This window comes from Pipistrellus hanaki, assembly GCF_964339955.1.
Source record: "Pipistrellus hanaki genome assembly, chromosome: 7".
NCBI lineage: Eukaryota > Metazoa > Chordata > Mammalia > Chiroptera > Vespertilionidae > Pipistrellus > Pipistrellus hanaki.
In genome coordinates, this window is record NC_140509.1 from 46,097,439 (window position 1) to 46,119,563 (window position 22,125).

The 22,125-nt window shown below is 35.4% G+C and overlaps 1 protein-coding gene and 1 long non-coding RNA gene across 4 annotated transcripts in view; one reads left to right on the forward strand and one right to left on the reverse strand.

The window, feature by feature from the left end:
- Positions 1–19,036, forward strand: part of MANEA (mannosidase endo-alpha) — a 31,014-nt gene extending 11,978 nt beyond the window's left edge. The window contains exons 3-5 of one of the 3 annotated variants that reach the window (XM_084890802.1): positions 2,450–2,559; positions 14,265–14,341; positions 15,052–19,036. In XM_084890802.1, coding sequence (XP_084746928.1) covers positions 2,450–2,559; positions 14,265–14,341; positions 15,052–15,709 — 845 coding nt within the window. In that variant the 3' untranslated portion in view covers positions 15,710–19,036. The remainder of the gene's footprint in view (positions 1–2,449; positions 2,560–14,264; positions 14,342–15,051) is intronic. The other 2 variants (XR_014795600.1, XM_084890803.1) reach the window with 2 other exon arrangements.
- Positions 16,027–21,070, reverse strand: LOC311625981. The gene is made up of 2 exons (XR_014795601.1): positions 19,486–21,070; positions 16,027–19,348 (listed from the first exon to the last, which is right to left on the reverse strand). It is a non-coding gene; the product is annotated as an uncharacterized lncRNA (long non-coding RNA).
- Between the last annotated feature and the right edge of the window lie 1,055 nt (positions 21,071–22,125).

A 22,125-nucleotide genomic window follows, 5' to 3' on the forward strand; every position in this document is an offset into this window, starting at 1 on the left:
CTCATGAATGATACCTGGTTGAGGTGTTTTACAGGAATCTGGTGACTATGAAGGACTCATTTACCATTGTAAATGGTCCAGGTAACAATCATCATTTGCTTGGTACCCACAATACTACTTACGTAGAGCTCACGAGTGAGTCTTCTGCGCTATTCAGCAGGTTCTCAAACGTTTGTTCTATGTCTTTTGTTATCATTGATGAGATGCCATAGTGTTGCCAGTGGAAATGTGATACTTCCACAGAGTTGTGAAAAAAAAGCATTTTGGAGACTCAAGCATAGGAGGATGTGAATAGTGGCAGTAGTTTTGGAGTGGAAACCTAGGACTGCCAGGTGCCCAATGTCTCATCCAAACCAGGTGGCTGAGCTCCATCTCACTGTGGAAGTTGGGGGCCTGGTCAGCACAGGAACACAACCCACCAAGAGGGTCAGGATCCAGAACTGTACTGCCACCACCTTGGGCTCCAGTAGTCCAACATAGTCCCTGCTCCTGGCTGCCCTCTGGCCTGATCACCACCGTGCTTAACTTGTGTGGCTGCAATGGGAAGAGAAGGAGTGAAGGAACCAGCCCCTGGCATTTGTTAGTAAGCTTTGATCATATTACTCGGGGCTTGTGAAGGGATAAGCTTTCTTTCAAACTAACCAGTCTTCTGATTTTTTGTGGGCTTGTGCTGGGTCCTCCCCTTATATAATCCCTTTCCTTGGTCTTTGGGGTTCTGTGCCCTTATCCTATCCAGTCCTTTCCTCAGATTTTTCCAGGCTGTTATGTCGCATTTTGGCTCCTATTGCAGTGGTCTAATAGTTGTGCTTCCTCATCTGACTTCTACTGCACACGCTTCAGTATAAGAATCTCTTTTACGAATTCTCTTCCTCCCCCCCCCCCCCGCCCTCCCACCTTCGTATTCTATAGGAAGGTGCTGGTTGTTCCCTGAAAAGTTGGGCCTTCCTACCTGGTGGAAGGAGGGATGTTAATCCCCTTGGCAGGGCAATGCAGCTATCCCCTTCCAGACTTAAATCAGGCTCTCTTCGTTAAATGAAGACTTACTGTACAAAGATAAGATTGGATTATGAAGCACAGTATGGGCTAGCATTAGGCACATGAGGTGATAATGGATACAATAAAGAAATTGAAGTACAGTAACAGAATAAGGAAGAACAAGGAATATACTCCCCAAGTCTTAGCACCTTTATTCATAATTGTCCCAAACTTGAAGCAACCAAGATGTTGTTCAGTAGGTGAATAAAGTGTGGTACATTTCTACAATGGGATGCTATCCTATATAATAAAAGCCTAATATACTAAGGGTCCAGTTGTCCAGTTCAACCAAAGCATAATGTGCTAATGATATGCTAAGGCTGCTCAGTCACTTACTATGACGTGCATTCACCACCTGGGGACAGTTGACCAGTGGCTATGACATGCACTAACCACAAGGGGGCAGATGCTCTGAATGGTGGTTAGCTTGCTGCTGGAGTCCAGCCAATCGGGACTAAGACAGGCTGGACATGCACTAGAGTCCTCCTGAGGTCCCTCCCTGGCCCTGATTGTGCACCAGTGGGGTCCTTCAGCCTTGCCCTCTCACAATCCAGGACCCCTCAGGGGATGTCAGCCAGTTTCAGCCTGATCCCGCAGGCCAGGCAGAGGGACCCTACTGGTGCATGAATCCATGCTCTGGGGCTCTAGTTTCGCAATAAAAAGAATGAACAATAAATCCATAAAAACACATAAGTGAACCTTAAATGCATATTGCTAAGTGTGAGAAGTCAGTCTGAACAAAAGTTACTTTTTTATTTCACTTATATGACATTCTGGAAAAAGAAAAACTATAAAAACAATAACCAGATCAATTATTGGTCAGGGAGTTGAAGGGAGACAAGAGGGATAAATAGGTGGAGCATACAGTTTTGAGAGCAGTAAAACTAATCTAGGTGATACTGTAATAGTGGTCACACAGCATGTATTTATCAAAAGTCGTAGAACTGTAGAGCACAAGATTGAACGCTAGTGTAATCTGTGGACTATAGTTAACGATGTATCAATATTAGTTCATCAGTTTTAACAATTGTACCACACTAAAAAAAAGATGCTAATAATAACTATATGGGATCGAGAGGGGCTGGGTAGACAGGGAATTCATATATGGAATATTGTACTTTTTGTGCAGTTTTCCTGTAAAATTTGTTTTAAAATATAAAAGTCTGTTAATTCAAAGTTACTAATGCCTGATAGAGTTAATAAAATTTATTATACAAAGTAATCTAATAGTCGGAGGTAGTATCAAATGTAACAAAACAATGTTAAGGTCAGATATTTTTTGTTAAAACTTCAATTGTTATTGTGCCCCTGCCCCACTTTTTTTTTTTTTTTTTTTTTTAAAGAATACCTGCAGTCATTCTTGTTTCTATGTTCATTTTTTTTTTTTTTTTTTCTTTTTGGTCTTTTCTGTTAGGTGTATTAGCCCTTTCTTGGTACCCACCTGATTCCCATGATGAGAATGGAGTACCTACTGATGACTTGGTACCAACTATTTTGGATAAAGCACACAAATACAATCTAAAGGTACTTTATTTCATGTATTTTAAATTTTTGTTCAGATGTAATTGACATATGACATTATATTTGTTTCAGATGTTCATTATAATACAACATACTATATATTTGAAATGATCATCACAATAAGTCTAGTTAATATCCATTATATATAGTAATAATATCTTGTCTTGTGATGAGAAGTTATAAGATCTGTTTTCTTAGTAACTTTCACATATGCAATGCAGTTATAAACTATAGTTACTATGTTTTACTTTACATGCCAAAACTTAATAATTTTATGACTGGAAGTTTGTACCTTTCATCAACTTCAAACATTTTGCTCCACCCCCATCTCAGGAAACTATGATCTGTTCTCTGCAGCTCTGAGTTGTTGGTTGTGCGTGCGTGTGTGTGTGTGTGGAATTTAAAATTCCACATTTAAGTGAGATTGTGTGGTATTTGTCTTTCTCTGACAGACTTATTTTACTTAATATAATGCCATCAATATCCTTCCATGTTGTAACAAATTGCAAGATTTCCTTCTGTTTTTATAACTGAATACATATATCACATTTTCTTTATCCATTCATTGGCTAATGGACATTACATTGTTTCCATTTCTTGGCTGTTGTAAATAATGATGCATTGAGTATCCAGTGTTTTTTCCACTTAATGTTTCTATTTCCCTTGTACAGTAGTTCTATTTTTACTTTTCTGAAGAAACTCCTTACTGTTTACCATAGTGGTTGCACCAATTTATATTCCTTTTCTTCCATATCCTTGCAAACTCTTATTTCCACCCTTTTTGATAGTAATTCTAACAGATGTGAGATCTCTCTCTGTGGCTTTGATTTACATTTCCCTGATGATTAGTGATGTTAAAATATCTTTTCATTTATTTGTTGGGATATGGATTTTTTTCTTTGGGAGGTAGAGGGGAGTCTACCCATTTTTAAATCAGATTGATGTTTTTGTTTTTATTGCTATTGTGTTGTATGAGTTCTTTATATATTTTGAATATTAACCCCTTATAGATAAATTATTTGCAAATATTTTCTTCCATTTGGTAAGTTGCCTTTTATTTTGTTGATGGTTCCTTTGCTGTGCAGAAAGAAGCTTCTTAGGTTGATATAGTTCCATTTTTGTTTTTCTTAAGATACTTTATTTTTCGTGTTATTTTTCCAATGGATTGCACAGTAGCATATTTTTAAACTATACTTGTGAGTTTTCTTCTTATAATTGACTTCTAGTTTCATATCATTGTGATTCCAAAAGATGCTTGATATGATTTTAATCTTCTTAAAATTTTAAGACTTGTTTTGTGGCCTAACATTTGATGTATCCAAAATAATGTTCCATGTGCACTTGAGAATATTTTGATTTTTTTGGATTGAATTCTTTTAGTTCTGTTGTATCTGATATAACATGTCTTTATTAATTTTCTGTATGGGTGATTTATCCACTGATCCTTCTACTATTTTAATTTTGCCTACTTCAGTCTTTTAAGCTTGTTAATAATTGCTTTTTATATTTAGGTTTCCCTGTATTGTTTGAGTAAATATTTAGAAATGTTATATATAGTCTTTTGTTGGATTAACACCTTTATACAGGGTATGGAAAAAGTAAGTTTACAACCTGTCTGGTAATGGGTCATTGGTTAATGGTCAACCTATAAACAAAGAGATCAGGGTTAGATTCCTGGTCAGGGCACATGTCCAGTTTTCAAATTTGATTCCCAGTGGGGGGCATGCAAAAAGCAGCTGATCAATGATTCTCTCTGATCACTGATGTGGCTATCTCTATCTCCCTCTCTCTGAAATCAGTCTATACACTAGTATATAAAAGGCTAATTTGCTAAGTGTTGCTATGATGCACACTGACCACCAGAGGGCAGACGTTCAGCACAGGACTGCCATGACGCTGGTCAGACACAGACCCCACCCCACCTCCACCACCCTGGAGCAACAGCCCAACATATTGCAGCTGATGCTGCTGAGGCCAGCCTGCAAATGGTTGCTGTGGGCACTAGGTAATGATGTCAGGTAGCAACACCCAGCTTCCTCTCCCTAGCAACTAGTAACCTCCTTGCACTTCCTTCAGCCCAGGAACATAACTTGCTTTATAGCCAGATGGAAACATTTTACACTTTAATCAAATGTCTGTGAAGCATTTTCCCGTGCCTCATCTCATTTGATCCTCACAGCACTACTGGAGTAGGCAGATAGGAGACTGTGTGGAGTCCTATTTTATTTTCATTAGCTGGGAAACGGAGATTTAGAAAGCTTAGAAACTTGACCCGACTGAAAGAAGAAATGGTGGACCTTGAAAATGACTTCAAGTTTTCTCACTGCATAGTCAAACACTGCTGCAGTTAAATATTTTACCCTTTGTTCTCCCTGAGTGATCTATAATAATCTGCTTTGTATTGATATTTAAGATTCTTTAACTTTTGACTATTAATAATGTATCTTAGGGGAGTCTCTTTCAGTACATTTTATTTGGAACTCTCTGAGATTTCTGGACTAGATGCCTGTTCTTCCCCATATTAGGGAAGTTTTCTATCCCTTTTATTTAAGGATCCTTATAATGCAGATATTAGGCTTTTTTGATATTATCTCACAAATCCCTTAAGTTCTCTCATTTTCATTTTTTCTTTTGCTGTTCTGATTGGATGAGTACCACTGCCTTGTCATTGAGTTCATTGAGTCTTTCTCCTGCTTTTTCTAGTCTGCCACTGAAAGCTACCCCCCATTGTATATTTCAGCACAATTATTTTATTCTTTAACTCCATCATTTGTGTTTGACACTTTATTATATTTTCTGTTTATTGAAATTCTGTGTTCATGAATTATTCTCCTCACCTCGGTGAACATCTTAAAACAATTATTCTGAACTATTCATGTGGAAAATGTTTCTCGTTTCCTATTGCTGCATTACAAATTACCCCAAAACTCTGCAGTTTTAAACAACACATTTATCATCTTATACATCTTACAAATTAAAGAGTTCCCTTTAATCCACCTTGTCATCAATACTTGTTATATGTTGATTTATTGATGACAGTCATTCTGATAGGTGTGAGGTAATATCTCATTGTGGCTTTAATTTGCATTTCCCTGATTGGTGATGTTGAACATCTTTTCATATGTCAATTGGCCATGTGTATGTCCTCCTTAGAAAAATGTCTATTCAGGTCCTATGCCCATTTTTAATTGCATTTTTTATTTTGTTAGTATTAAGTTGTATGAATTCCTTATATATTTTGGATGTTAAACCCTTATCAGGATATTATTGGTGAATAGCTTACTCCATTGAGTAGATTGTCTTGTTTTATTGAGTTTCTTTTGTTATGCAAAACCTTTTAGTTTAGTGTTTTTTCCTTTGCCTTGCCCAAGGAGACATATACAAAAAAGTATTACTAAAAGCGATGTCAGAGTTTATTGCCTATGTTTATTGTTTTATGGTTTCAGATCTTAGATTTAGAACTTAAACTAAAAATAGATTATAGTTTATTTCTATCGTGTTTCCCGGAAAATAAAACATCCTCTGAAAATAAGACCTACTTACAGGTTTCCGAGTGAAATATAAGGCATCCCCCCAAAAATAAGGCCCCCCTAGGCTAAACATGAGAGATTTGGTCCACTGATTCTGAAAGAAATGGAGTCACAAGAAATTCACCAGGAAATTCAGGAATTGGATTGTGATGATGTTGCAGAAGATGACATGATTGTCATTGAATAAATGAGTAAATTCTTGATACTGTAGGATTCACAGTTTGTCTGGTTTGTGTTGACAACTACCATACTACTGTACCGTATACAGGTAATAAATTTCCTTTATTTTCATTTAACAATAAATGTGTACTGTATTCTTCATGGAAAAATAAGACATCCCCTGAAAATAAGACCTAGCACATCTTTGGGAGCAAAAATTAATATACTGTCTTATTTTCCGAGAAACAGGGAAGTGTGTGTGGAGTCCAAATGTGGTCTTTCTTTTCTATTTTTTTTTTTTTTAAAATATATGTTTCTGTTCAGTTTTTCTAGCATCCTTTATTGAAGAGACTGGCTTTATCCCACTGCATACTCCTGCCTCCTTTGTCATAGATTGATCTTTGGTAAGGGTTTATTTCTGGGCTTTCTGTTCTGTTCCATTGATCTTTGTATCTGTTTTTAAACCAGTGCCATGTTGTTTTGATTAATATAGCCTTGTAGTGTAGTTAGATATCAAATAGTGTGAACTTTCAACTGGTTCTTTTTTTCTCAAGATAGCTTTTATTGTTCATAGCTTTTTAAGATTGTTATAGGTTTGTGAAAAACGTCGTTGGTATTTTGATAGACTTTGAGTTAAATTTATAGATTGCTTTGGGTAGTAAGGGCATTTTAATGATAATTGTTCCTATCCATGAGCGTGGTATATGGTTTGATTTATTTGTACCTTCAATTTCTTAAGTGTCTTATTTTTTGAGTAATAGGTTTTTCACCTCCTTGGATAAATTTATTCTTAGGTATTTTAATTTCTTAATGCAATTATAAATGTTAATTTCTCTTTCTGATAAAGAAATCAATTGTATTTTTAATTTTGTTTTCTGTGACTGTAACAAATTAATTTATTAGTTCTAATAGTTATTTGTGGAATCTTTGTTTTTAATATATATACTTTATGCCATCCATCTGCAAATAATAGCAGTTTTAATACTTCCCTTCCAATTTGCATGGCTGTCTTATTTCACATCGTTTTATCTTGTGTACCCTAAAGTAGCTATTTTAGTTGTTCTTACTACCTTTGTCTTGCAGTCTTTTTATCAGCAATATAAATAATCAACTTCCTTTACTATATATTTACCTTTCCCAGTAAAATTCATACTTTCAGATATTCTCTTATTATCGATATTTCTTTTCAGCTTAACGTCTAACTCATCCTTGTAAGGTTGGTTTTGTGGTGTTGAACTCCATTAACTTGTCTGGAAAACTCTTATTTCTCCAATTCTGAATGATATCTTTGCTGGGCTGAGTATTCTTGTTCGGAAACTGTGGGGGGTTTTTTTTGTTTTGTTTTTCTTTCAGCTCTTTGAATATGTTATATCACTCCCTTCTGGCCTGCAGAGTTTCTGCTGAAAATTGTATAAATTCCCTTCTGTATATCAAGTTGCTTTTGTTTTTGTCTTACTGCTTTTAAAATTATCTTCTTATCTGACTTTTTAATTGACATGTCTTGCTATGAGTCTCTTTGGGTTCATTTCATTTGGAACCCTCTAGGCTTTTTTGATCTGGAAGTGCTGTCTTCCCCAGGTTAGGGAAGTTTGCAGCTCCTCTGTTTTTGTTTTTCCTGGAACTCTTGCAGTGCAAATTCTAGTCAGCTTGATTTTTTAGATAAGTTTCTTAATCTAGATTGCTTAACTTTCTTTTTATTCCTGTTACTCTTACTGGGTGGGTGGCTTTTTCTGTCCTGCCTTTACTAATTTTGTCTTCTAATATATTTATTTCTCAGCTTACTTGTATTCTTTGGCTATCTGTGTTTGGTACTTTCTTATTGAAGTTCTCACTGTGACCACTCATTCTTCTCCCAAGCCTTGTTTATAAGCAACTTTATAGTCATTAATTTGAACTCCTTACTCGTACCTCCCCAAGGTTCTATTTTTATCTGGTGCATATTTCTGTATTTCTTTAACTGCTTAACTCTGTGTTTGTTTCTTTGCATAAGATGAATCAGCCATCTCTCCCAGTCTTGAGGGTTTTACTTTGTTTAGGACAGTGGTGGGGAATGTCCAGCCCTGTCAAGGCATTAGGGGTGAGTTAATTAAATGTTTGATGAAATATAGCAGGCTAATTTCTAAGTTGGTAATTTTATATGGGCTGTGAAATGAAGTTACCAACATCTAAATGGCTCTTGGCAGAAAAAAATGTTCCCTGCCCCTGGTTTAGAGATTAACCTGATTACTTGACTTGATCTAGACATTGGTTGTCTCTAAAATCTTTTTTCTAATTGTTTCTATCTTGCCCTTCCTCTCTGAAATCATCAGTGATGAGAATCATCAATCTGCTGCCTCCTACATGCTCCACACTAGGGATGGAGCCTGCAACCCAGGCATGTGTCCTGACTGGGAATCAAATTGCGGCCTCCAGGTTCATAGGTCAATCATTGTTCAACCACTGAGCCATCCAGGCCAGGCTAAAACCTTTTTTGATTATCTAAGCAGCCTATTTTATTTTTTTTTTATTTTTATTAAGGTATTATACATATCCTACCATTGCCCCCCCTCCACTCCCATACATGTCCTTTCTCCCCAGAGTTTTTTGTCCATTGGTTATGCTTATATGCATGCATACAAGTCTTTCGGTTGATCTTTTATCTCCCCCTACCCTCCTCGCTGTAACTTGACAGTCAGTCTGTTGCTTTACTGACTCTGTATCTCTGTATCTATCTTTTTGTTCATCAGTTTATAATGATCCATAATAGTTCAGAGTGTACAAAGACCAGTTGATTCCTTATAGGAGAGTGTCTCAACATCTAGATTCAGGCTTTTGTAAGCCAGACTCTTGGGCAGCAGCTGTTGAAGAATGCAAATATATGCATTCTGTGGGACCATAATTGTAAGCCCCATCAGCCACCAGAGCCAGGCTATTTAGAGGTGTCCTCCGAGTGGCTGTCTTAAAAATTGGTGTTCTAGTCAAGTGCAAGCTCCTTTCCGAGAAATACTGGTGAGCTGTAGTGGGGTAGAGAGAGAGCACCGAGATGCATTTCCTGAGAGCATTCCTGAAGCCCCTACATGTGTGCCAGACTTGTCCCAGGCAAGTAGGCCTGTTTCACAGTAAGGATAGGGATATGTTTCAGTCTTCTGTCTCTGCAGTGCCTGGTGGTAGCCTGCCAAGACCTGTCTCACTGATGTCATATTCCCTTGGTACCCAGGAACACAAGCCCCTTGGCTACCAGAGCCAGGCAATTAAGGATTATTCCCCGGACTGTAGCCACAAATCCAGGTCGCCCGACACATGTAAGAGCTTACCCTCCAAGAGATGCTGGTACTCTGGAATGTGGCAGAGTGAATGTGAAGGTAATTCCTGGCCTGTAACATCTCAGGAAAGGTTTTCAGTCACTCTTAGATGTGTGCTAAATGAGATGCCTGCTTCTCAGCCTACAGCTGTGATGATAAGGTAATAGGCCTCTTTCACAGAAATGCTGAGCCTATGGCTCTTTTGTGCCCTAGGGGTAGTAGCTGTTTGAGACTCTTCATGTGTTACAGTCCTGTGGGACCCACAGCATAAGTCAGCTGGCCTCTAGAGCCAGGTGACGAAGTTGTATCCCCTGGTAACAGCTGCAAAAATCAGGCCACCACCGGAGAATATAAGCTCTGTTCTAGAAGATAATGGTGAGCTTGTGTAAATGCAGTCATTGTCCTCTGTTCCCTGAGAGCACCGCAGTGGCCTTATATATGTGTGTACCCATCAGGCCAGATCTTCTGAACAAGCAAATGGGCCTCTTTCTTAGAAACACTGGGGATGTACCTTACCCATCTAGCTGTTGCAATGCCCTGGGAGTGGTAGACTAGCAAGATGGCTACATCACCTCTCTGGCCTCTAGAGCCAGTCAATCAGGGGTAATAGCCCTGAGTGGTAGCTACAAAACATAGGGCACCAGACCTGTGTAGAAGATCCTATCTGGGAGATAGCACTTTGGAGTACTTCTGGCTGGATCCACTGTGAAGACAATATCCACCTAAAAAGAAAAGGAAGGAGAATAAAGGTAGCATCTAGCAGCTTTAGCAAGACAGAGGGCACAAGGAAAGATGGTGCCCATCAGCCTCCCTTCTCCAAGAGCAGTGGTCGGCAAACTCATTAGTCAACAAAACCAAATATCAACAGTACAATGATTGAAATTTCTTTTGAGAGCCAAATTTTTTAAACTTAAACTATATAGGTAGGCACATTGTTATTAATTAGGGTACTCCTGACCTTTGCTAAAAATTCAAGAGGCCAGAGAGACGGAGCCGCAGTTTGCCGACCACTGTTCAAGAATATCCATCAGGACCCTTTCTCTCACATAAAGTCTGGGTACTTTTCCAAGGATTGCTTCTGCACTGAGCACCATTGCACTGGGCAGTTGAGCCTGTGCATAAGCCCTTTTAATAGCTATTTCTCAGTTCTCCATAGTCCCTTGGTGACAAGCCCCATTGGTCGTTAATTATAGATGCTTTGCTTGTCTCTCAGATGCTGGTATTAAAAGTTAGGTTGCCAGATGTTGGGTATGAACCCTTTGCTTCTCAATGAGAAGCTCCTGGTTTCCAGTTTTCTGCCAATTGTGGGTCACTGTTCCATGGAAGAGGTTGTGAGATTATGTCTCAGCCTTTCCTACCTGCTCCAATGTGGGTTTCCTTTTGATTGGCAGATAAAGGAGTTGCTCCACCAGTTTTTAGGTGTTTGTTTTTGTCAAAGGAAATTGTTCAACATGTAACTATATATTTGGTGTGTCATTTAAGAGAAAAACTGAATACTGTGAGTATATAAGGAAAGTACCATAGCATAATAAAGACTGTATATAACAAACCTACAGTTAACATTATACTTCGTGATGAAAAATTGAAAGCTTTTTCTGTAAGATCACCAATAATACAAGGATGCCCACTCTCACCACTTTTATTCAACATAGTACCATCAGTCCTAGACAGAGCAATTAGGTAAGGAAAATAAAGAAAAGGCATCCAGATTGGAAAGAGAAGTAAAACCATCAATATTTGTATATGGCATGATTTTATATAGAGAAAAACTTAAAGACTTCACCTCAAAAAGACTACTAGGGATAGTAAGTGAATACAGTAATGTTGCAAGGTATAAAATCAATATACAAAAATCTGTTGCACTTCCATATACTAACAATGAAGCATCTGAAGCATCTGAAAGAGATAAATACCTACCAATAAACTTAACACAGGAGAGGTAATACCTGCACACTGAACACTACAAACCATTGTTGAAAGAAACTGAAGAATTCCCCAAATGGGAAGATAGTCTAGACCAGTGTTTCCCAACCTTCTCTCATGATGAGAATCACCTGGTGGAGTTGTTAAAACACAGATTCCTGAATCCCAACTAAGAAGTGCTAAACTAGAATTTTTGGGAACATATAGGTAAAATTGCATACCTAACTTAGTGCTCTGTATATAACATCTGTGTTAGAGCACTAGTTAAGTATACAATTTTACCCATATGTTCCCAAAAATTCTAGTTTAGCACTTCTTAGTTGGGATTCAGGAATCTGTGTTTTAACAACTCCACCAGGTGATTCTCATCATGAGAGAAGGTTGGGAAACACTGGTCTAGACTAACATTGTTAAAATTCCCATATTTCCTAAAGCAATCTACAGATTCCATGCAATCCCAATGGCATTTTTCACAGAAATCGAACAAAATATCCTAAAAATTTTATGGAACCACAAAAGACCCCAAAATAGCCAAAGCAATCCTCAGGAAGAAAAAAAAAGAGGCATCACACTCTAATTTCAAACTATACCACAATGCTCTATACAAGTAATTTAAACAGTATGGTATTGGCAGAAAGACAGACCTATATACTAATGGAAAAGAGTTGAAAACAGAGAAATAGATCCACAAATATAAGGACAACAAATTTGGAACAAAGAGGACAAGAATATACAATGGAGAAAGACTTTTCCATAAGTAGTACTGAGAAAACTGGACAACCGTGTGCAAAAAAAAAAAAAAAAAAAAAAAAGAACACTATCTTTCACCATACACAAAATTTACCTTTAAATGGATTAAAAACTTGTATGTAAGATCTTGAGACAATAAAATACCTAGAAGAAAAGTAGGCACTAAATTTAGTGGAGTTTTTGTGTGAATTTGGCTCCAAAGGCTGGGAAATAAAAACAAATAGCACTACATCAAACTGAAAAGCTTTTGTGCTAAGGAAACCGCCAACAAAGCAACCAGTCAAATGGGAGAAGGGGTTAATATCCAAATAAAAATCTCATACCAGCACCACCACCACAACAAAACAGATTAAAGACTGAGCAGAGGGTCTGAATAGACACTTTTCCAGGGAAGACATTCAGATGGCCAATAGGCACATGAAGAGATATTCAACTTGGCCAATTAGGAAAGTGTAATTCAAAACCACAATGAGATGTCACCTAACACCTGTTAAAAAGACAAATAAATATTGGAGAGGATGTGGAGGAAAGGGAACCCTGGTACACTGCTGGTGGTAGTGTAAGTTGGGCAGCCACTATGGCAAACAGTATGAAGATTTTTTTAAAAATGAGTAAAGCTATCAAGTAATCCAGCAATTCCTCTTTTGGGTATTCATCTGAAATGAAAACACTAATTTAAAAAGATATATGCACCCCTATGTTCATTGCAATAATATTTACAGTAGCCAAGATATGAAAAGAAGTACTTGTATTGACAGATGAGGTAAATATAGACAGTGGAATATTACTCAGCCATAAAAAAGATGAATATTGCCATTGGTGATGACATGGACGGGTCTCAAGAGTATGATACTAAGTAAAATCAGTCGGAGAAAAAGACAAAGTAATGTAGGACAAAAAAACAAAATGTAGAAACAAAACAAAAACTCAAGAGATTCAGACAACAGATTGATGTTACCAGAGGGGAAGAGGGGCAGAGGTAAGGCAAAATGGGGTCAAATGTGTGGTGAAATTGGAAACTAGACTTTTTGTGGGGATCACATGACAGATGTTGAAGTATAATGTTGAATTATAATTTGAACACCTGAAATTTTTATTAATGTTACCTTAATTTTTTAAAAACTGAACTGAGTCTTCTGTGCACAGTATTTTAAAAATATTTTTGGTTACTGCTTCTATTACAATAGAGATATATTATATAAATCATGTCAACAATAATGAGCATTCTGAAAATTATTGCCCTTTATAGTACAAGTGAATGTCAATAGTATAAGTTAAATATACATTATTTTGTAAAATTCTACTTTAGTTATATAGAAGAATTTGTCATTTAAAGGCATTTGCTGTTGATTCCATTTAGGTAAATGCACACATAATGATCACATCTGAAAAAATGAATCCAGATTTTTCTTGACTATGGTTTGCTTGTTTTGGGGTACTTTTTGTTATTGTTTTTGCACCTTTCTTAAAATAATAGTTATGTCTGAATATAGAATGTATCCCGATTTATTATTTCTTTAAATATTTATTGATTTGAGCAAGAGAAACATCAATTTGTTTTTCTACTTACTTACACATTTATTGGGTGATTCTTGTATGTGCCCTGACCTTGGGATCCAGCCCACAGTATTGGTGTATTTGGATGAAGCTCTAACCAAATGAACTACCGAGCCAAGCCCTCTCTATTTATTCTTTATCAGGAATTACCATACAAGAAGTATTCCATAGTGGTTGAAGTCAGATCCCCCTCAATGCCTCCAGCTGGCTGGGTGTGACTAGTTACAACACCTTTCTTAAATCTGCCTCTCTTAGCAAATGAAGATAGTAATTGTAACTACCTTATAGCATCGTCAGAATTAACTGAGATAAAATGTATAAAATTCTTAGCATATTATTTAATAGAAAAAGCTCTTAGTATTATAATTAAAATTCTCTGGTAACTTCTATATTCAATAACTTCATTTTTTAAAATTAAGGTTATTAAATCATGGGATTAATTTAAAACGATATTTTTTTATATTTACATTATAGATGATTTTTTCTTTAATCAATATTTTTGTTTTAGGTCGCTTTTCACATTGAACCATATATCAATCGAGATGTTGAAAACATGTACAGAAATGTCAAATACATTATAGACAAGTGAGTTTCTCCTGTGTTTATAAATTAATTTTGTAGTGCATATTGAAGTCATTTTGAGGAACATTTGAGGTCCCTTACAGTTCACTTTCTATATGAATAATTAAAGATTTCTCTTTAGTATTTTATATATATTTTAGGCTATTTGTGATTTCTTCATACTGACATTTTAAAATTATTCTTTAAATTTTATGGATATGGAGTTTTGTCTTTTTAAAAAAAGGTTCAGATTAGAAGGTTCAGATTATGAACTGCTTTTATATGAGTAGACTAACATCTAATATTTTCATTTATACTTTGTTTATAAGAATTCATTAATTCAGTTTCACTTTGTTCATGAGTACTATTGAAAATAGTCTGACAGATGCCATACTCAAAGAAGCTTGTCAGCAACAGTTGGCCATTAGTATTGATACAAAAAAAAGCAGTCTATATATTCATGTAGAAAATGTACTTTTTATTGTGTTCCTCATCATTTGTAGACCTCAATATAAGAGTTAATTTATTGTTTAGTAATGTCTTGACAGCTAGTATTTCCTTTCCTAATGAATAAAATTAAAATGCATTTTTAGTAATTACACTTATATAACTGACTTCCCAAAGATGGTGAAAAATGTGTGTAAACTGATTACCTTGATTTTCATACATAATTATTATCTATGGCAAATGAAATGCGAATGTGCATTTCACTTTTACCTATGTTTGTATTCTAGATACGGAAATCATCCGGCCTTTTACAGGTACAAGACTAAGACCGGCAATTCTCTTCCTATGTTTTATGTCTATGACTCCTATATTACAGGCCCTGAACAATGGGCCAGCCTGTTAACCACCTCAGGGTCTCGGAGCATTCGCAATTCTCCTTATGATGCACTGTTCATTGCTCTTCTAGTAGAAGACAAGCATAAATATGATATCCTCCAAAGTGGTTTTAATGGAATTTACACGTATTTTGCCACAAATGGCTTTACTTATGGCTCATCATATGAGAATTGGGCTAAAATAAAATTGTTTTGTGATCATTTCCAACTGCTATTTATCCCAAGTGTGGGCCCCGGATACATAGACACCAGCATCCGTCCATGGAACACTCAGAACACTCGGAACCGAATCAATGGGAAGTATTACGAGACCGCTCTGAATTTGGCCCTCCAAGCGCACCCTAGTGTAATTTCTATCACATCTTTCAATGAGTGGCATGAAGGAACTCAGATTGAAAGAGCTGTGCCCAAACGAACCAGTAAAAGAGTGTACCTGGATTACCGGCCTCACAAACCAAGTCTTTACCTGGAACTGACTCGCAAGTGGTCTGAAAAATACAGTAAGGAAAGAGCAAAGTATGCATTAGAGCACCAGCAGCCTGTTTCTTAATCTTAATGCACTGTTTTATGTTTAGTAAGTATAGAAAACACCTACTTTCAGTAAATGTCTCTTTTTTTGAGATAAGGGACGAAAACTGTCAAAATCAGTATGCACTGTTACTCTTCTTTTATAAAAATAATTTGTACTTTTTTAAAGGTAGCAATGTTACCCTCACCACCGTTCACAATGCTGTACTGAGACAACTCTTGAGAGAAAATTGTGCAAAAACATTCCCTGTGCCATCTTCTGCTAAATTTCTGACTAAAATTGACATGCTGCTTTCATGGCTGTTTAATTTTTATTTACAATAGGTAAATGCTTATTACATAAAATAATTTGCACACAGTTCTTTCTATCCTACTGTATTCTGGGCCCAAAGAAATAGGATTGTATATTTGTTACTGTACGTGTTTCATCTCTAAGTTGTTTCAATGGTTCAATAAACTTTATGGTATTAGTGTATAGATTCTGGATAACTCTAATAATCTTACAAAAATAAAATCATATATCTTAAACTTTACTACGAACCATATTGCATTAGGAAGGCCTGCTTTTTGCAGCACAATATGTATTATCATTAGCAGATTTTTGGTTACCGAGAGCATGCTAGATGTTTTACATGTGTAATGTTTCTGCTTTATAATGCTGAATTCCAGATTTTAGAAGTTATAGAAAGTTTTTTTTTTTTATAAAAGTTAATGATTGCTTCGAATTCGTGCACCAGTGGGATTCCTCAGCCTGGCTTTCAGGATTGAACTGAAACTGGCTCTCTGACATCCGCCAAGGGGGTCCCAGATTGCTTGAGGGTGCAAGTCAGTCTGAGGGACCCCAGCAGTGCACCATCAGGGCTGGGGAGGGACAGGGAGGTTGGCCAGCTGGGAAGAGACTGTGGGAGGGCGGCAGAGTGTGTCTGGCCCATCTTGCTCAGTCCCAATCAGCCGGACCCCAGCAGCAAGCTAACCTACTGGTTGGAGTGTCTTCCCCCTGATGGTCAGTGCATGTCATAGTGACTGGTCAACAGGTCGACTGTCCCCTGATGATCAGTGCAGGTCATAGCGGTTGAACAGCCTTAGCATATCATTAGAATATTATACTTTTAGCATATCATTAGAATATTATACTTTAAACGACTGACTGGACAACCAGACACTTAGCATATTAGGCTTTAAGATAGATATAATGTCCAAAATGTTATCGTTTTTAGAAATAACATTTTAGTCTTTAACTTCTTATTCTATTATTCATATTTTTTCAATTTAATCAGAAATGTACTGTTAGATAAGAAAAAAAGTTGATACTACTTTTAGATTGCCTCCTTTATGAAATTAAGCTACTTTTACCAAGTAATTGGTAAACATTTGTAATTGAGAACATTTACTTAGCTTATTTTAGTTTTTAGGGACATAGAAATGAAAATTTCTTTATATGTTAAATTCATTCCTGAAGTTTGGCATTTAAGATTTAATGATGGAAAAAATATTGTTTCAAAGACAATAGTTTAATTATTTTTAATAATATTCCAATTATATGTACTATCATGGTTCCTATCAGGTAAAATACTTGTGGTCAATTGTTTGTCATATTACGACAAAATAAACATCTGTATGCTAAAAATTATTTCCTTATTTTAAAAACTAGAAAATAAAATATATTCTATTATTATTGTTAATATTTATAACTAGAACTGTAGTAAAAAGTCTAATATATATGTTACTACGCGAATATTTATTGACTGAAGAGAAGCAATAGGGTAATATTAAACAATGCATATAAATCTTTAAAGTATAAAGAGTGTCAAACAAATTGGCAGTGGAATTTATCATAAAATGGTCCATCATAGGATGAAATTTTGTTTTTACTTCAAAACTGCTGATTAAAAATATTTTTATAACTTAAAATTTGCCATTTCTCAAAAAATGATCAGGCCACAGGAAATTATTGTAATAGTAAAAATCCACTTTCTATAGGAAGTCACAAGAAAAAAGTCACTATATGATTGATATAACCAAGCATCTTCATAGGAATACTCATGGATATAGCCTGTGGATATTTTTTCTTATATCCAGTTAACCACTATATATTATAAATATAAACTCTATGTCATAACTAATAATATTTTATAACATTCCATGTTTTATTAAAGATTGGTTAGAGAAATAGCTACTACAGAGGAATTTTTGTCATTGCTTATATTGTATATTTGAATTCACTATGGTAGGATTTAAATTTTTTTAAATAATTCTAAGATTAAGGGAGAGTGTATAAACATGGTCAACATATCCTCAACACGATGTCACCACTTCCTATTCTGCTCGTAGGGCAGAAATAGGTAACTTACTAGAGCACAGTTTAACTCTGACCTTTGGTGTAGTTCCTAACACATTACCCTACTGGCCAGTAACAAGCAGTCAGACTTCAAAGTAAGGTAAAACAGATTCTGACTCATTACAGAAAGTTATTAATCCGAGAAGAATGTTTGGAATCTGATCACAAAGTGGTTTAATACTTTATACTAGAGGCCCAGTGCAGGACATTCATGCACTTGGGTTAGGGGGAGAGTCCCTCAGCCTGGCCTGTGCCCTTGAGCAGTCCAGGAGCCCTCTTGAGATGTCCGACTGACAGCTTAGTGCTGCTGTGGAGGGGGGAGAGGCTCTCACCACAGCAGCTGTGCTCACAGCTGTCAGCCCGGCTTGTGGCTGAGCCGCGCTACCCTTGTGGAGCACATGGACCACCAGGGGGCAGCTCCTGTGTTAAGCGTCTGCCCCTGGTGGTCAGTGTGCATCATAGTGACAGGTCATTAAGCCATTCGGTCAATTTGCATATTACCCTTTTATTATTTAGGATGAATATATTGTTTTTCTCCTTTTTAAAACAAAAGTTATAAGGAGGAATTATCTCTGGTAGTTTTGTTATTATTGGGGAGGAATGCTTTCAAACTCTCAGGTATTCATTGCAGCTGCCTTTGCCATTTGACTAGTAACAGTTTAGATTACAAGTAAAGAAGAGTAAAGAACGATTTCCTAATTTTAAAACTATAGGTTTTAATCCAATGAACTAAAATAACTGTTGAAAGAAAAAGCAGTGTAATATATGCAATGCATGAATCCTACTGAATTATTTTATGGTTTAATCCAATTGTTTTGACTGTAGAAACCAAATATTTCTTTCATTGCTCCCCTTAAGGACCTGTACTGTCAAAACTATTATTGTTTATATAGTTGCATGTTAACTTTTTTTGTTTTCAGAGTATGTAATTAAAAGATGACTATTTTGTTATATGGAGTAATTTTCATCTAATAAAGCATAAATGAAATATGTATTTCTTACATATAAAAATGGATTCCTTTGTTGTTTTTTCAATGTCTGATCAACAAATGAAAAGGTAGTATTCATCACACTATAATTCTCTATTTGAGATATGTAGCATTTACAAAGTAGATACCTTTAATTGTACATACTTTTGGAATCTGTGCATCTGAGTTGCACACACCAAAAAAAACTTTCTTTTTCAATTTGGGAGCTTTGTTACTTTATCCTTTGGGCATAATGACATATTAGCTCTGACATCCTTTAGAAAATTGATTTGCCATCCAAAACAGCAAAAATAACAAGCTACCTGGAAAACATACTTAAGTTCATAACTTTGTGCTTTTTAAAACTAATCAGTTAATTTAAATCCTGCTACTGCTCTTAACTCTATAGTGCATACAGAAATGGTGCTTGAAAATCTATACCTAAATTTTGAATTAAGGTCAACACCCTCATGTCTCATAGTACAGAGCTACTTTTCAAACTAATCAGTTAATCAATTTAAATCCTGCTAGTGCTCTTAAACTCTCAAGTGCGTACAGAAACAGTGCTTGAAAATCTATACCTAAATTTTGAGTTAAGGTCAACACCCTCATGTCTCATAGTACAGAGCTACTTTATTTACAACCAGCAAAATTTAAGTTATTTCTCTAAATATCTACAATTTCAAAATTAAAAAAAAAATGATCTAGCCACAAGCAAAAGAGTTTTTTTGCTCAGATAGTCCTCTTTTTAAAAATGTACTTCAAATTAAATTTTATACTGACTTTGTTATATATCCAATAAAGGCTAAATGTTATTGTATGCCTGATACATAGTTATTGATTTTGAAAATTCAGTTACTATTTTGACTTAAAGAGACTCATTTATTCTTAGTCAAATAAAAAAAACTTAGTAATTGTGCTATTCTATTCCAGCTGTCAATGAAGGGAACATTTTTTAATGTGATTAGCTTTTGTTGTTAAATGGTTAGTATTTAATTGCTGACATCAAAGACAAAATAGCCTGTCTAGCTTGGTTCAGTGGTTGAGCATCGACCTGTGAACCAAGAGATTACGGTTCGATTCTTGGTCAGGGCATATTCTCAGGTTGCAGGCTCCATCCACAATAGGGGGTGTGCAGGAGGCAGCTGATCAATGATTCCCTCTCATCATTGATATTTCTATATCTCCCTCTTCTTTCCTCTCTGAAATCAATAAAAATATATTTTTAAAAAAGAAAATAATTTCAGACCTAATCAGATAGTCTTAGATCTAAAATTTACTAAACTTAAAACAGTGGCACTTTTCTTATTAAATGTTTTAGATTTCATTTTTTAAAAGCATCGTGTATATTGAATTTTAAGTTTTCTATTTATATGCAAATTAACAATACATTTAAACAAAGATAAGAGGCTTTTTAGAAGCTACCCCATTGAAATAACTATTTCATGACACAAAGCAGTGATATATCATGGTAAGATAATTCTATATATAATTCAACTTATGGTATATGATTGTATCCTTTTGTGCTTTTGTATTTGACTTTTTGAAAAAATAGGATAGAAATATGAGCAAAGATCATTGTAAACAACACAATAAAATGACAAACTTCAGCTACTCAATAACATTTAAGATATATCTATGCATAAAAGTATTTTTGAGACGACTTTACAAAAACCATTATCAAATCACCATATTAACTTGACAATTATCTAATATAATGTAGTCTTGACCCTGATCTTGAAAATAGCAAATGCAAAATAGAAAAATATATAAAAGAAATTCAATTGTAATGCATGCAGTAAACTTAAGCAACTTATATGTTTGAACACAAGTCACCTAGGAGTATCATGCCACCATTTTTTTTGTTTGTATATACTAAACATATTGAATAGTTTTGTTCTACATATAGTTTTTTAATTATCCAGACTTAGTTTAGCCATGTTGCAGACTATTAAGCCATTAATATTGAAATGGTGCAGTTGAATCTCTGACTATATGAAAAAATTTAACTGCAAATCCCATTGCTATATTCTTGAAAATTTGCTATGTTGCTATATTTTTTAAATTAAAATGTATTCTTAAAAATTATGCTCTTTTTAGGTGTTTTGTATGAAAAATATTTAATGGCAATGATATGAATAGGAGCTGAGCTCATATTCTATTTTTCCTCATATGAGTATTGTGTTTATAGTTTAAGACTTAATTTCCAAATAAAATATTTTTAATATACATTATTTTCTCATTTCACTTTTTTTAAACTTGAGTCATTCTTAATTAGACTTTAGGTCATGTCTTCTTTTATTAGAATATGTGCACTTGATGCTTTTCTAAAAGGACGTCAAAATTTTTTCACAAAAAATAATTACAAAACTAATATATAAATTATGAATGATGGGATTTTTTAAATGCATATATGACTGACTACATGTTTGGTATTGACCCTTTGAGTAGTTACTGCAAGATACCATATTGTTCTTATTGCCAGAAAAGAAGCACCTCCTTTCTTATGTGATGAAAACTTTGCTGGTAGGTTTTAAAAAAATAAACTTCTCAAAGAGGCATTTACCTAGGGTCAAAATGCAAAAATCTACAGGAACCTATCAGGTCATATAAATAAATGCATCAGGTTTAAGACTTCCAGAGAGTCCTAAGGACAGTGGATAACTCACCTACAAGGAGTAGTTGCTGATCAGTTCCTGTCCATGTCACCCTTTGTAGCTATGGGTCACTAAAATGAGGATGTATATATATTTGTGTATCTATGTAAATTTTTCTAATTAGAACGTGTTGGCAAATATTGCAAAGTTTTAAAAAATAATTACTGATTGGATTCATTTCATGGGTTATTAATTTTTGACCTCTGATATAAAGAATGTCAAACTTTTAATGAAAATATCCTCAAACTTTAATACTAAAGAGGATTTAATATGACTAGTCATTGTGATGATTATTGGATAAATAATACAATCATTTATTCTAAGTAGCCTATATAATAAAAGCCCAAAATGCAAATTGACTGAACTGCAGAACTGGTCATTATGACACACACTGACCACCACGAGGCAGTGCTAAGGATGTCCAACTGACAGGGAGAAGGCCTAAACCATCAGTCGGACATCCCCTGAGGGCTTC